Below are 14119 nucleotides of genomic sequence, written 5' to 3'. Positions count from 1 at the left end.
TGTCGAGATGAGTATCGTCATTCAGCATCAATTTTACCAAAAGAATATTTTATTATCAGTGGAAATAGTGTTACAATCGTTATCGGTTAGTCGTACAATCGATGTTACAGAGTACGTTTCTCGAATGCAAAATGCTTTCCAACGACCAAAGTGATTGTTCGAGACCGATCGGAATAGTCTGACCGGTCGCGATTCGTAAATATTTAGGTCTGGCAGTTGTAAATTCTCATTGTGCGTCGCGGTTCAGATATTGGGCGCGAACGGGTTCACCGTTCGTCGAGGAATCGTTTTACAAAATGATATGAACGAGGGACAAGGCGTCGCAATTAATACTAACGCTTCTCGATCAACCCTCTACGTCGATATGGAGTCTGATAGACCATTAAATACTTTTAATAAACAACAAATCTATCTACAAAGCTATCGCTAGACTAAAAATAATATTACATTCTTCGGGATCCATGAAAGTATAAAAAGATATTTTCCATTTAGATCTGTAGTTCAGTCTAGTTATCGCAAATAAGTACATAAGCCAAATTGACACAGATGTTTAGAAGGTCAAATTTATGAAACGAAGAAGTTGGCCCAGAGTCCAGCTCGGCGATCAAGGATTAATCTAAGTTTTATTAGCGAAATCCGTGAACTCGTTCGACGACCCAACAATGGCCATTTAAAGAGGCAAGATATTGTAATACGTTTCCACGGATCGATCGGCGGATCTGATTGGCGATCGATCGGAGGAACGGAAATCGAATAGGAAGAAAAGCTTTCCTATCTCGACGATCGTAGAAAAAAGCTTAAGCTTACAAAAAACAACAAGATAAAAATAAACGAAGCACCGATTTTTTTCAGAGCGATCGATTCAAGCTCATTAATTCGTTTAAGTACAATTTGAGAAACAAAAATATGTCCAAAGTGGGATGTAGCTTCAACGTAGCATATATCTGTGTTCATACAATGTAGTATGATATAATATAATAATAATGATAATAATAATAATAATATTAATAATAATAATGATAATAATAATATATGTATACATATATACGCACTATTTACTCCTTCTTTTACACGCGCATTCATTCACTCGTTGTACCTTTCAAATCTTTACAAAAATTATACAATTATACAAGCTAATGCAACGGAATGATTTTGTTCTGTTCGGTCTCGTTATCACGCGTCTCATCTACTATCGTGTCAACGATAGTAAAATCGACGATGCAGCCTCTAAACGGAAGCGACAAACTAATCGTCGGATAGAGGAATAATAATTAAAAAAAAAAAGATAAAACAAAAGGAAAAACGAGAACCGCGGCAGCGGTTTGTTGCAGCGAAGGACGTCGTCAAGATAGACGAATGATAAATTATCGTGTAGATCCAGTCTTACGGTTGCGATTCGATCCGATGCGCTGACGCGTCTTCTTCGATCCTGATCGAAGTAATACTGATTGGGGAAACCACGGAAACCCGTCAGCGCTCGAAACAGTCGATTAAACGACGACGTCGATTCGACGGAAGTAAGCGGAAGAGACGAGGAACATAGGCAAACTAAAAAGACGAGATTAAGTAACGGGCCTAATTAACGTGTCACACGACTCGAGAGGGTATTCCGGATCGACGTTATCTGGTGTCATCTCAAACAGTGAAATGTCAAAAATGCATCTCTACGATACTATCAGAAAATTTCCAAAATTTTGAAAAACGCAACGATTTTAGGCCAACGGTGCTGGGGAAATCGTCTGCTGCGGATACTTCCGCTTGATCGCCTACACGGCAAACCTAATTTTGATTTTTTCTTCGTAGAGAAATTTACGAGTGCCGTTGGACCACGGACGAAACTCCATACAAAGCTCCGTAGAAAAAGGTTCCGTGGTTTTATGGGGGACAAATTCCCAAAGTCGACGTAAAACGGAACACGCCCCCTCAAGCGGGATACGAGAAAAAAAAACTAAATGAGCTGACTAGAACCGGGGATTAGTAACACTTACGATTATAGACGTAATACCGAGGACTAGAAGCGGACCAACGATTCTGTCGCCGATCGACACGCAACGCGTGTACGCAGCGAAAATGGAACTTATCTCGATCGAAGCGGCGCGGCACAGTGCGCGGGATTCCTTGGAAGATATAGCTCACCGCAGTGAGCGACCATAAGTTGGTGCGCTCGTTATCTCGACAGCGAATATATGTACGTTTACCATAAACTCGGGATACAACGAGATTCGTATAAAAACGATAATGAAACACCATGGAAACTGGCTACGAGCCTAGCCGTCCTTAGACCGTAATGAGAAGCCGTTCGTTTTACGGGGAAATTCCTTTGTGCTTGTTTCTCGAAGAGAATGGGGCAGCGTTTGGCACTGTACTTTCGTGAAACGTGTTGACCGATCTGCGGCTTCCGATTTGCCGTCACTGCATTGCCGATTTCTCGCGTTTTCTTTCGCTTGGAAGCAAGAGAAGCTCGCTAAAACTTCTCAAATTGTCAATATATTTACGCAAATCTGCAGATTAGTGACAACAAATCAGCGGTCGCAGTTAACACCAGAACTACCGAGCCCTAAACGTGACCAATGTATATAGTTTCATAATAGTGGCAAGATTGCATTTATTCGAACTCCCTACGTTTTTATTATAATACGTGCTTGAACTAAGACGTTCGTGTAAAACTTTCTAGCAAAACGTTTCTGTAGTATCAGCAGTTATGAAAGACAAACTCAGAAACCAGACATTCTGACTGGTTTGGTAGTTCCCGTGTTAATGTCCGAGCGTCCTGATTTCGTGAACCAGAGTTGGGAAAAGTTCTTCGAACGTAACTCTTTTCATCTTTCATTCGATAATAACATATATATGTATATAGTTAACAAAAGTTTCATTTTTGTATTTGATTTGATTAGTTTGTACTGAAAGCATCTGAATGAAAAATCAATTTGTTGGTCCAACCCTGGCGCGAACCACGCTGCGTCTGAGATTATGAATACGAATGAAATCCGGAAGCAAATATTTCTCGCGACTCGAAGACTCGTTCCCACGAAAATCCTTACCCATAGACACAGCGGTCTCTTACCGTATGAATATATTAGACGTAGAATACGATATACGCGTGCACGCTCTCTAAACCTCTAAACGATACACGTACTTTGTCCGCTCTTTCCCTTCATACTCGCGTTTATATGAAAATATGTAGAACATCTTAGGCTACGACCGAATTGCTTGGCCGGTGAAGTGCGTGAATGCTGTCGTTCATTGACGTTCCGAAACTGAACGGACCGGGGAGAAAAAGAGGAAAAACAGAAGGCTCGGGGATCCCATAAATCGACGCCAAATATCCGCAAACATGGATGTGAAATTATAAAAATCTTGAGTTTTAGTAAACTTCGAAGTTTCTCGGATCGTTTTGTTAATCTTTGTAGGATTAGATAAAAACGAAAAGGAATCTAATTCGTAGATCAAATAAGCCACTTATTTTTAAAATGGCCTATCCATTTTTCAAAAATATCGAACTGACCATTTTAATATTTACAATTCTACGTTGTATATAATTTAATTTCAGAAAGCTCCTACAACGTAATAGCCCTTAAAAACACGAAAACATACTGCCGTGCAAGCACTCACCAATGCTTTTAAATTCTTTAGAACTCAAAATCCTCAAATATATCGACTTGAAAATAAATAGAGTTAGTTGTAATCGCACAGTTGCGATTATTGGTGTCGATTTTAGGAACCCCTTTTGCCTTGACAACGAGGGACCCGATTATGGATCGATGCGACTCCGCGCAACCAAGGAGACAACACTGGAACGAAGAGACCGTCCGAAGTTCGAGTGTGCGTTAACATCTACGTACCAAAATAGGAAATCCTCGAAACAGAAAGAGATTTCTAGCACCTTGTTGCGAATTCTGTAGTACTCGAAGGCTACCTATCACAGACCCATCAATTCTGAAAGAGCCGTAGGCGATTTCATTTGGTCAAACGTGTTTAAAAAAATACTACCATCCATATCATTCTCTCATTTGTCTGCTTGAACTGAACCGCCCGATCGACGGTCCCACGCCGCGGGTGTACTTTCTACGAGAATTCCATTCGATTCTTCTGCCATTCGTATATCCGGATCGCGAGAGATTCGTCAACAGTGATTTAATGATTGAAACCGGCGCGAGAAAATTTTCGACGATCGATGATGGACACCCGGTTCCGCCGTATTCTTTTCGTATAGGAAAAATACTATTATCTCGAGATTCGACGGCACAGTCCCCATTCGACTGTAGCGACCGATCGTTCAACAATTTCAAGTTCGATTCGATATAAGAGCGTTCAACGGCTTTGATTTCTTTGCGTTCTTTGATTCTGTTATTGTTCGTCGCGAAAACTGACCAGGGCCCGAGCCAAAGAGCTGGACACGGACACCCCGGTCGGAGGTCTTATCGAAGAGATACACTTATCTATCCTACGCACTACGTAGCGTTTTCTACAACTAGGCGGGCTAAATGTACGATCAAGCTGCCTGCTGACACAACTTAGGGTCTATCGAGTAGTACTTGGACGCCGGCGGCCTCGAGGCATCTTTGTTGAAATAGCGACTTTACGCTCGGATAGATGGACCACCAAACAAACTAACCAAACCGGGAGTTTACAAGCGAAGCTAGCGGACCACCGTTCGATCAATATTCCTCGATTCGGTAGCGGTTCGTTGGGCGAAAGGGCCCAGGCATGGGCAATCTAGAAAGAAAAGACTTTGCAGAGAATTCGACAGAAGATCTTCTCTATTCGATGAAATGGAAATGAAATGTCCAAGAGTGGGCACAGTAAGTCCTTAACTGACCGTAACGAGTTCTTAATGAAGCGCCGAATATGCATGCATAACTTTGTTGCTCTCGGAGTTATTATGATTGTGATCCATGCCTGAGCTAAGGGAACAAGATACTTTCGACCATAATGAAGAGTTGCCGACGATCAGCGACTTATTCATCCCTGATTCATCCCCTCGGATCGCGGTGACAGAGTTAACTAATGTGCGTTGCTTTATAAGTTGGCCTCGGGCCATTTTCAATGTAAAGAAATCTTAGTAGTTTGGCGTATACGAACGGATCTAATCATTCCAGTCTAGCAAGTCATGGGAAATGTCACCGAAGGTCAGAAAGGGCTCGCCGATCGTCGGCATTGATGCCAGCGGGTACTTCTGCGCGACACTCAGTCCTCTGCTCGGCGAAGCGAACGGACGCGAACAAGAAACTAAGGAGGAATGGTAAACAAGGATAGAACTAGAAATACTGAGCCTTGCTCTAAAGGTGCTAAATGGCGGACGAGGCAGGGAGAGTATCGCGCGGCAGTTTGATCGAGCGACTCGATGACTCGGTGACGATGGTTCGTCAAAGGAACGAAAACCCAAGCTCGACGCGCGTTGGACGTTTAATCCCATCTTCGATCGTGCTCTATCCTCCGAGCGTCGATCCATCGTTTCGCGCTCTGGCGTTCTCGTCTTCCGTCGCTCTTCTCTGTTCGCGGGCTTAATCGGGGATCGGGAATAGATAGAGCAGAATGAGGGTGGAGAGGAATGCGGCGAAAAGCATCGCGGACAGAACGCGGTCCTGATTCGTACGGGGTGAACCTGCGGCCGACTCTTCGGCATCATTCGCTCGTTCGTCGCGGAGAAGGAGGAGAGCGGAGACGAGACGCGCCAGAGCCTCCAGCCCGTACGCGTCCATGTAACCCACGTCCATGATTGCGTCCGCGTCCAATAACACCTCCTGCAACACCAACAACGATACTACTCAGTCCCAATTTCTACTTCGCCGCCGCTCGGTCGTGTCTTCTCCAAGCGCAGGCTGCTCCTCCGCCGAGATCACCCATTTAGGAGATGAAGAATCATCCTCTAAGAGGGTCATCCCTAAGAGGTCGGAGTAGCCTGCGCGACCCTGCTCTCCCTAGCCCCTTCTCCCTGTTTCTCTTTCCGAAGCGACACCTTGCTCGAAATCGAATTATTCGACAGACCCTCGGTCTCTTCAAGGAACAAATGGAGATCGTTTCGGAGACTGGGTGCGTCGGAACGTCGAACGAACACGTCGAAGAAGACAGAACGATCGCGAGCATCGACCGGGGAGGTGCGATCAGGGTAGAAGACTCTCGGGAACTGCGTCACACAGCAGGTCTCCGACCAGCGACAGACAAGCGAGCACGAGGTCTAGGCGCATGCAAAACTACTCTTCAGCGTCTGTTCCCCCGCGATCCTTTCCTCGAACAGCGAAACACGCGCACCGGCAAGAAACTGACCGCGACTCAACCGAACTCGGGGACTGACTAGTAGTTGTTGGAAACATCATGGACGAACGTACCTAACGTCGACGACGGGTCCTCGTTCGGCGCGAGCATGGCTACTGCAGAGAAGTGCGTCGGGAAAGACGAAGAGAACATCTAAGAGCGACAGACAAGCGCGCAGAATGTCGGGAGAAGGATCATGGGACAGGAGCGTCTGCTTACCTCGTCTACGCCAATCTTGCGACACGCCTCCAGGAAATTGTCCACGTTGCGCCTGCATCTGGCCATCGTCAGCTTGGGCTGCGAATGGGAAAAGTTCGTTCAATTCAGCGTCCAAAGAAATTTAGACAAATTGATGACAAGATTAGAGCTCTTACCACTGCGGGCGAAGGAACATGGATACTGGCAACCGATCGGGGTCTCACATGATTAGCCAGATGACAAAGGACCACTCCGTCTGTTAACGCCGGGGCTAGATCTTCCGGCAACGCCATCTTCAACCTTGTTTCTATATGCTGAAAATGAATCGAGACTTATATCAGCAATTCTTTTCGACAATCCTAAATGAAAACTCACGTTTCTGAGTTGCTCTATCAAGTCTGCCTCTTCCTTGGCACGTTCGAACTCTCGTCTCATGGTGAACGAGTACTTCTCTGGCACGTTACTATTCCAAGTGACCGACCGAGGAGATTTCGGACTTCCTCCGTTTCTGCTAGGACTCTTGTTACCTGGAGAACATCGTCACAGTTAGTTTTATCATCGAACAAACTTACACTGCAAAAGGATGTACTCTTTCAAACACTCACCTTCCACATAACCGACAGCAGTCTTGACTAGTCTCGGGGTGTGTCCAGGGCTAGTGCCCGAAGACAGGATGCTCGTCGAGGTTTTGATGGGCGAATTAGGCTTCTTGTACGGCTGCTCTAGGTACTTTCCATTCTTGTTGTTGTACTCGTTATTGCTGCCATTGATGATTGGCGTGTTTTGATAGTTGATACGCGACGGCGTCACCTTCTGCACTGGTCTCTTCGTAGCGTTCTCTTCGTTGAAGATCTGTTTGCCCGTCAGAGCGACCGCTTCCTTGTTGTTGCTCGAGTCAGTCTCGTTATTTTGAGATTCATTTCCGGGTGGCGTAACCTGTTCTCGGGGCCTGTACACGCTGGGCCCCTCGCTAGCCCTCTGTTGTCGCAGGGCTTCTTTGTACTCCCTAAAAGTTTATCGTTCAGTCAAATCGCTTATCGTACATTAAAATACAATGGAGTGACCAAAAATGTTTTAACACTTTTGGATTCGATACCAGACGTTACAGAGCAAATAAAAAAATAGCGTACCTGTAAGTTTGGATGTGGTTTAGAGGCCTCTTCTCATCCCCGTTTAGCAAGGAGGTAGAGTTCGGGGTAGAGTTCTGCAGAGGCTGAACCGGCTGCGTATTCGTCGTGATCGACTGGGCCTGGCTCAGATGGGAGGTCTCGAGAGGCCTGGAACGAAGCATCGAATTATCAGTCTGTGAACGATTATAAGTGTCTGATCGGCTTAGGAACGGTTAGCTGGCTTACCCTGGCGGAGTAATTGACGCGTGGTAGAGGCCAGAGGTCATCGGTTTCCTGACGTCCGCGCCATTCTCCGAGGTGCTTCTCTCCAGCCTCCGCTTCTCCAATTGATCGTGCAGTATCATTGCCTGCGTAGAGAAAAAGGATCATAGAAAAAGGTGAGCTTGTGGTTCACGCCAATCGGAACGTCGCGTTCTTTCAATGGGTTAAGGTCGTTCAACGAGGCTTGAACGACGGCCAAGCGCGCCGCGGCAACACAGATATCATTTCCAAGAGGCAGGGTTCTATTCAATCGCTAAATATAGACGTTGTATCATACGGCACGGCCCCGGAGCGGGCTGCGCTCTTACAGAAACCGCCTCTACCGAGTCTGGAGGCCAGACGTCCGAAAAATTCGGTTCGCAGCCGAACGGCTCCGCGGTTCTCACCTTGCCGAGTTCATCCTCGAGAGACGTGTGCTCGCCAGGTGAGATGGTGCTCGGTGTTGAGGTCCCGCTACACGATCCGTTCACCACCGCGTGCTCATGCGGCAGAGTGATCGAAAGCGGCGAACATTCTTGCCGCCACAAGCCTCGAATCTCGCCGTCGTGCACCTGCGCGCAAAAACGTGTCCAACAGGAGGTACTACGGGAAATTGTCGACATCGTGTGTGTGTGTTTTCTGTGTTTTATTTCAGTGTATCTGTTTGTTTCTACATGATCGGTTGCTAGAGTTATTACACATTCGTCCGAACGCTCTGTGATTGTTTAGTGTAACCGAAAGTTAAAAGTTAACGGGACTTTGAAATTAGCCAAAAATTATTATATCGTAATCTAAAAGTTTCCAACACATAGCAACTCTGTTAATGGTTCATGAAAATGGAGTTAATCACATGCTTTCACCACAGTCAGAAATTCTTCACAGTTTCTTGTGTCCTGGATATCTTAGTAGTCCTAGGACTCTGTCCTATATCGGTTCGAAGGTATCTACAGTATGTACAGCATCTACAGTATCTACAGGATCTACAGGATCTACAGGATCTACGGAGTCCCAGCTTCCGAACAGTATAAGCTGCAGTCGGTGGAGGAATCGCAGAATGAGGAAAAGTGCAAAAAAAGGGGCTAGGAAACTAACCGCGCTATGAATTTCTTGGGACCAGCGTTTGTCGACGCCGTCGCTGGTGCTGTATCCACTGTCGACGTTGTGCCGCCTGTGAGACCTCGTATCTAAGGTCGCGTGTCCTCTCATGTCCAAAGGTGTCCTCCTTCCACGACTGCCTCTAGCCCTCTCGTGCTTCGCCGCCTGTCTCTCCAGATACTTGAAGATGTGCGTTCGCCCGCGAATGCATAGCTGTAATTTTCGAATTACCAATTATTGCTGAACGATGCAATTCGTGGGGTAGTGTTCGAAGATCAAGCAGATTCGCTCACCGAGGCAGGCGGCGAGGTTAAAGGGTTGTCCGACAGCCGAAAGTCCACCAGGCTCTTCATTTTCCTCATCTCATTCGGAAGCACGGATATCCGGTTACCGCTGATATCCAGCTTCACCAATCTCAGGTACGTCAGTTCTGCGAACACGATCCAAACGATGATTATTCACTGATGCCTTTTGGTTCGTAAAAGTGTTAGAAGATTCCTGCCAGCCCCTCCGATTGTTGCGGGGAATGACTCAGCGAGGGCAAGCAGGATTAAATCGATACCTATTTATTCCCTTATTTCCTTTTTTTTCATTCATGCACCGGGGGGTTGTCGCACCCCGCCGCATATTAATAAATGAACTGCCGCACGTTGTGCAAAATAAAAATTGGTTGCATCAATTTTATAACACAAGATCCATGCACTACTTAGTGATGTTATTAAGTTCGAATTAATGTATCGATATTCGTAGTTTCTTTTAATCGCCACAACGTTTCAAAATGTAGTAACACATTTTTACCGTGAATGCATAAAATCCGCAGTCTATTAATAAATGAACGATGGAAGCGCGGAGCCTCTATAAAAGAAAACCTTATCGAAGCAGAGGAGGAGGAGTTCACAGCGCGTTAAAGAGACATTCACCCGAGGACTACGACCCTAAACATACTAATCGTCTCGGTCAGCGTTGCTCCGTTTCGCGGAAGACTTTGCTTTCGGAGAATTGTCGAAGGTTGCGAAGCATGGCTCACCAATAGGCAGGTGCACGAGCATGTTGCTCCTGAGGTCCAGCGACCTGAGTCTCGCGAGATCGCCCATCCGAGGCGGTAAGCTCGTGATCTCGTTGCAGCCGGCGTCGAGCTCGGCCAGCGCCGACATTCTTCCTAATTCGTCCGGAAGCGATGCTAATCTATTGTGAGCGACCAGCAACGTTTGCAACGGTAGCCTGCATATCTCCCGAGGTAGCGACGTCAATTGGTTCCGGCTGCGGGCAAAAGTTTAATCACTATCGAACCACCTCGGCGCTCGTCCAGCATCCGCGTCGTCATGGCTAAGTTTCTGCCATCCAAGGACGTACCTAAGATCGAGGTAGTTCAGCGACTGGAGCAACGACACCGTCTCCGGTATTATTCTTATGGCATTGTGGTAAAGATGCAGCTTCTCGAGGAACGGGAACTCGGTAACTTCCTCGGGTAGCTCCGCGAAACGGTTCTTCGACAAATCTGCAACAAGAAGTCAGCAATTGCTCACTTTGTCCAGTCGACGGTAACTGAAGAATCCATTCGGTATGCAAGAAAAACACGAGATACAGCAGAACTATTCAATTTATGTTTCGAATAATATATCAATTACAGTCTCATTCGACTTGAATTGTCGGAATGATTTCTTGAGTACAATGCTAAAATACAGCCTCATCGTTTTGTCCAATGAATCGTGTTGCAAAATTGTATTGTAAGTATAATCTCTATCGTATATATCAGTATATATAAGTATAATATCTATTGTAAGTATAATTTCGATTATTCGAACTAATTACATCGACATCAGAGTTTGTGACGGCACAACCTAACATTTTCCAGCTTGTAGGATCGATTTTCATAGAATCCGGTATTTTTGACAAACGAATGGTGACAGTCGGTCTAGTTTGCAGCCACGGGAAATGTTGCTACCGGTGCAAGAACGCTTGCAGGGATGTTAGTCTTGATCAGCTGAACCCGACGGGCCGACGCCCTTTGCCCGGCGATTACGCGACCGACCGTGTGCCAATGGTTCCACGTTCCTCGTTTCCACCCCATGGAGTCGTCCCCATTTAGACCGTGGGCGTGTGCACAGGGGAAACGCGACCATTTCGACAGAATGTGTCTTCAACGTATAAAACACCGTGTGGATGATCACCCAACGGGGGTAACTTGCTTCGACAGAAGCCAGGTACATCGTTGATCGATTGGCGAATTTCCTCCTTCCGTAAACTGGATACGCAGGTGGAACACAATTTCCGAGGGTGCGAGGGCGAGCCCTCTTAATTTCCCCCGATCATCGGTGATTATCGTCTACCCTGGACTCGCTAACTAGCTGACCCCGTTAGGGTCGTGGCTATACAGATCTTCGAACGGTAGAGTTTTTATATCGATCTTTTAGATATTAGCATATTACTATTCTATTCTTACTTTCACTAGGCGTGTGTACACTCGGAACGAAGGAACGTCATGTGGGCCTCTATATCAGTATGAAACCTTCATGTGGGCGTTTATGTCAGTGTGTTAATTTATGAATGCTTAAGTTAACTAGCGCAGAAGTAATGGAGTAAACAAATTATATTATATGGAAGAATTAAAATACAATACAGTATAAAAAGTATAAAATCAAGTAAAGTATGTACGTAGAACGAATTTAGAGGTATGAAGACTCCCGCTTTGCTATCTTTCTTCTTTTAAGTGTTAAACTTGTACCGCAAAAGGGCTTATAAAGCTCGCTAATAAAGAATAATAATATTCATGTTTCTGTTCTTCAATTCTGATTAACTGCAAAAACTTTGCCAACCTAGCAGATGACATTCTTTGCGAAAGAAATCCTCCAAGTCTGGGAATAAATCATGACCTCACTATGGTATCGACGGGCAGATCTCCTTACGATCCGATCGACGGAAACAGGATTTGTAGCAAGGATCACAACCAGGTTGACTAGGCGACTTCGGTCGCTCGGCCGAGTGGCTTGTTCGATCGTTAGGCGTGGAACTCGAAAAGTTGGCGCCGAGGGAAACGACGAGTCGAACTGTGTTGCCCGACCGGCTCTCTCCCGGAGGAGTCGGGAACACACAGACGGTAGTTATTGATCAGAAAGGAGGTCCGAAAGCCGGGAGCAGCTGAGCCACCCTTATCCTTTTCCTAGGTTTCGAGGCTCTGTGCACGCACGTGGCCATCGCACCCCATTCATAAGAACCCCCAGCGAACACGAAGGCCACCCCAGCCGGAGCACAGCTGTTGCTTAGGGAATCCTACCAATGTTCCCAATTAATCGGTCTCCTTCTTGGAAACGATCAGAACATCTCCGTCTCGCGACTTTTGCTGAAAACCGGGTGACACCGGATAGCTGAAACCAACCCCTGGTCTTCGATCTGGCACGCGAGAAAATGGCTACCACGGAAACCGACTCTCGTATAGATCCGACAAACTTTGGTACACCACGATTTGTCGAAGTGCGAAGCATATTTTGGAGGATGGGATCGCGAAGATGTTCGAATGCATTATTTTCTAGTTAATTTAAAAGAGTCTTGAAGAACAAAAAGTCGACATGCATCCAGTATTTTTAAGGGAACTACTTTCGATTTAAAAGAATAATGTCTGTGCTAAGTTGAGGACCCTAGAAACGTCCACGTCGGAAGCAATCGAACGATCGATACATCCATAGTATTTTTAGGGAACCCGGTTTCAATTTTAAATGGTAAAGGTGACACGCATACAAGCGGGATAAAATTAGGGTAATATTCTTATTAATATAATGCATAAGTTAATATTTTCGAAAATCTAGCTTACACTGCTACGATCTTATTTCCCGTTCCCGGATCGATGGCGATCAAGACCGACGCGAATGAAGTTGAACGATCGTTGCCCGCTACGATCCGTCGATCATCGGTCGCATAAACTGTTCGCGGCGGCGAGAAGACGTCAATTAGATTCTAGACGAGCGTGCACGTCGTTTCCAGCCTCTCCGCGTTGAACATTTTATCGTTGATGGCCGCAACTGGAGCAGAATCGAGTCAGTTCCGGTCGCTCGGATTCAGGGCTCCGTTAACGAAGTTCCCGGCTCGTTATCGATCATTAGTTCTAAACGCAAGTCCCGCTCCGTCCCGAGTTCCGAATGATTTTATTTTCTACGAGGAGGACTCGACGAGAGGGTGCGGTGTTCCATGGGACACCTTGCGCTCTCCCGGCGCGGCAACCCCCGACGATATTTGCTATGGGGGCGTTATCGATCGACCGACCCTCTGTTTCCACGGTTTCACGGCGGCCCTTATGCCGGCTCTTACGGCCCCATGCCTGGCCAAGGATAACTTAACGTCGTTACAGTGTTTTCTCCAGGAGTTCATCTCACAGGATGGCAATATCCCGGCTGGAACATCGACCGCGGTGCCGGCAATCAAGGAGCGACCGGCGTCACTTATGGTTGCCACCATTTCCCAGACTCCTCGCCCTGGAATTAGCGTCGGAGCCAATTTTTCCGCTTGGTCGTTGACCCTACGTTCACGACAGCCGACGTTTCGTGACGCGACACACCCCGGGAACACGATCGCACGCTCCCCGCGGATTTGTATAAAAAGAATTTATAGCGATGGCCTAGCATCGTGGCCGAAACGGCGAGGAAACTCGCGTGAACGCCGACCATTCTTGTCGCGAGGGGACGGCCCGAGTCTCGAGTCGTAAATCTAAATTGTTTCTTGCCGCGAAAGGCTGGAAGAATGTCAGGCGAGTTTCCTTATCGAAGTTTCATGGCTGGGGAAATAATTTAGGTGCTCGGTTCCAGATACCGTATAGTTTTCGTGGCCCTCGAAAAACCAACCCTTTTCAACCCCGCGTCGAATTGTGTACCGATTATCTGCATATTTGTGTTCTCCCGTCATGGTTTGCTCAGTTTTAAGCATCCTGTTACAGTTAATTAGCTTCGAGTTGTGCAACCAATCTCGCAGTGAAGCGATGAGCCGACTTTCAGTTTCTATTCCGTTCGATCGTTCCAGTTTTCCCACCGGAAGCTGATTAATGCCGTTCTGAATGACTCTTCCATACCAAGAATTAGTATCTGGAAAGATTCGCAGGAATTTGCTAGCAATGTTCCTATTATAAAATCGATTCGCCACCGTTCTTCGTACTACAGTCATTTCACGTTGATGGTTAATTCAATTAGCGATTTAGCTGCATTCATCGGTAGAGC

The 14119-nt window shown here is 46.3% G+C and overlaps 1 protein-coding gene across 2 annotated transcripts in view; it reads right to left on the bottom strand.

The window, feature by feature from the left end:
* Lrch (Leucine-rich-repeats and calponin homology domain protein) overlaps nt 1-14119 on the bottom strand; it is a 40063-nt gene that overhangs the window by 3736 nt on the left and 22208 nt on the right. Inside the window, exons 2-13 of one of the 2 annotated variants that reach the window (XM_078192486.1) lie at nt 10272-10416; nt 9946-10178; nt 9212-9348; nt 8916-9131; nt 8231-8395; nt 7809-7930; nt 7584-7730; nt 7059-7459; nt 6829-6980; nt 6630-6767; nt 6475-6552; nt 33-5744 (exon numbers count right to left, since the gene is read on the bottom strand). In XM_078192486.1, coding sequence (XP_078048612.1) covers nt 5505-5744; nt 6475-6552; nt 6630-6767; nt 6829-6980; nt 7059-7459; nt 7584-7730; nt 7809-7930; nt 8231-8395; nt 8916-9131; nt 9212-9348; nt 9946-10178; nt 10272-10416 — 2174 coding nt within the window. In that variant the 3' untranslated portion in view covers nt 33-5504. Of the gene's footprint in view, nt 1-32; nt 5745-6474; nt 6553-6629; nt 6768-6828; nt 6981-7058; nt 7460-7583; nt 7731-7808; nt 7931-8230; nt 8396-8915; nt 9132-9211; nt 9349-9945; nt 10179-10271; nt 10417-14119 lie in introns of those variants that run through there. The other variant, XM_078192487.1, reaches the window with a different exon arrangement.

This window comes from Augochlora pura, chromosome 10 (assembly GCF_028453695.1).
Source record: "Augochlora pura isolate Apur16 chromosome 10, APUR_v2.2.1, whole genome shotgun sequence".
NCBI lineage: Eukaryota > Metazoa > Arthropoda > Insecta > Hymenoptera > Halictidae > Augochlora > Augochlora pura.
The sequence above is the reverse complement of the archived record's forward strand: the minus strand, read 5'-3'. Positions and strand labels throughout refer to the sequence as shown.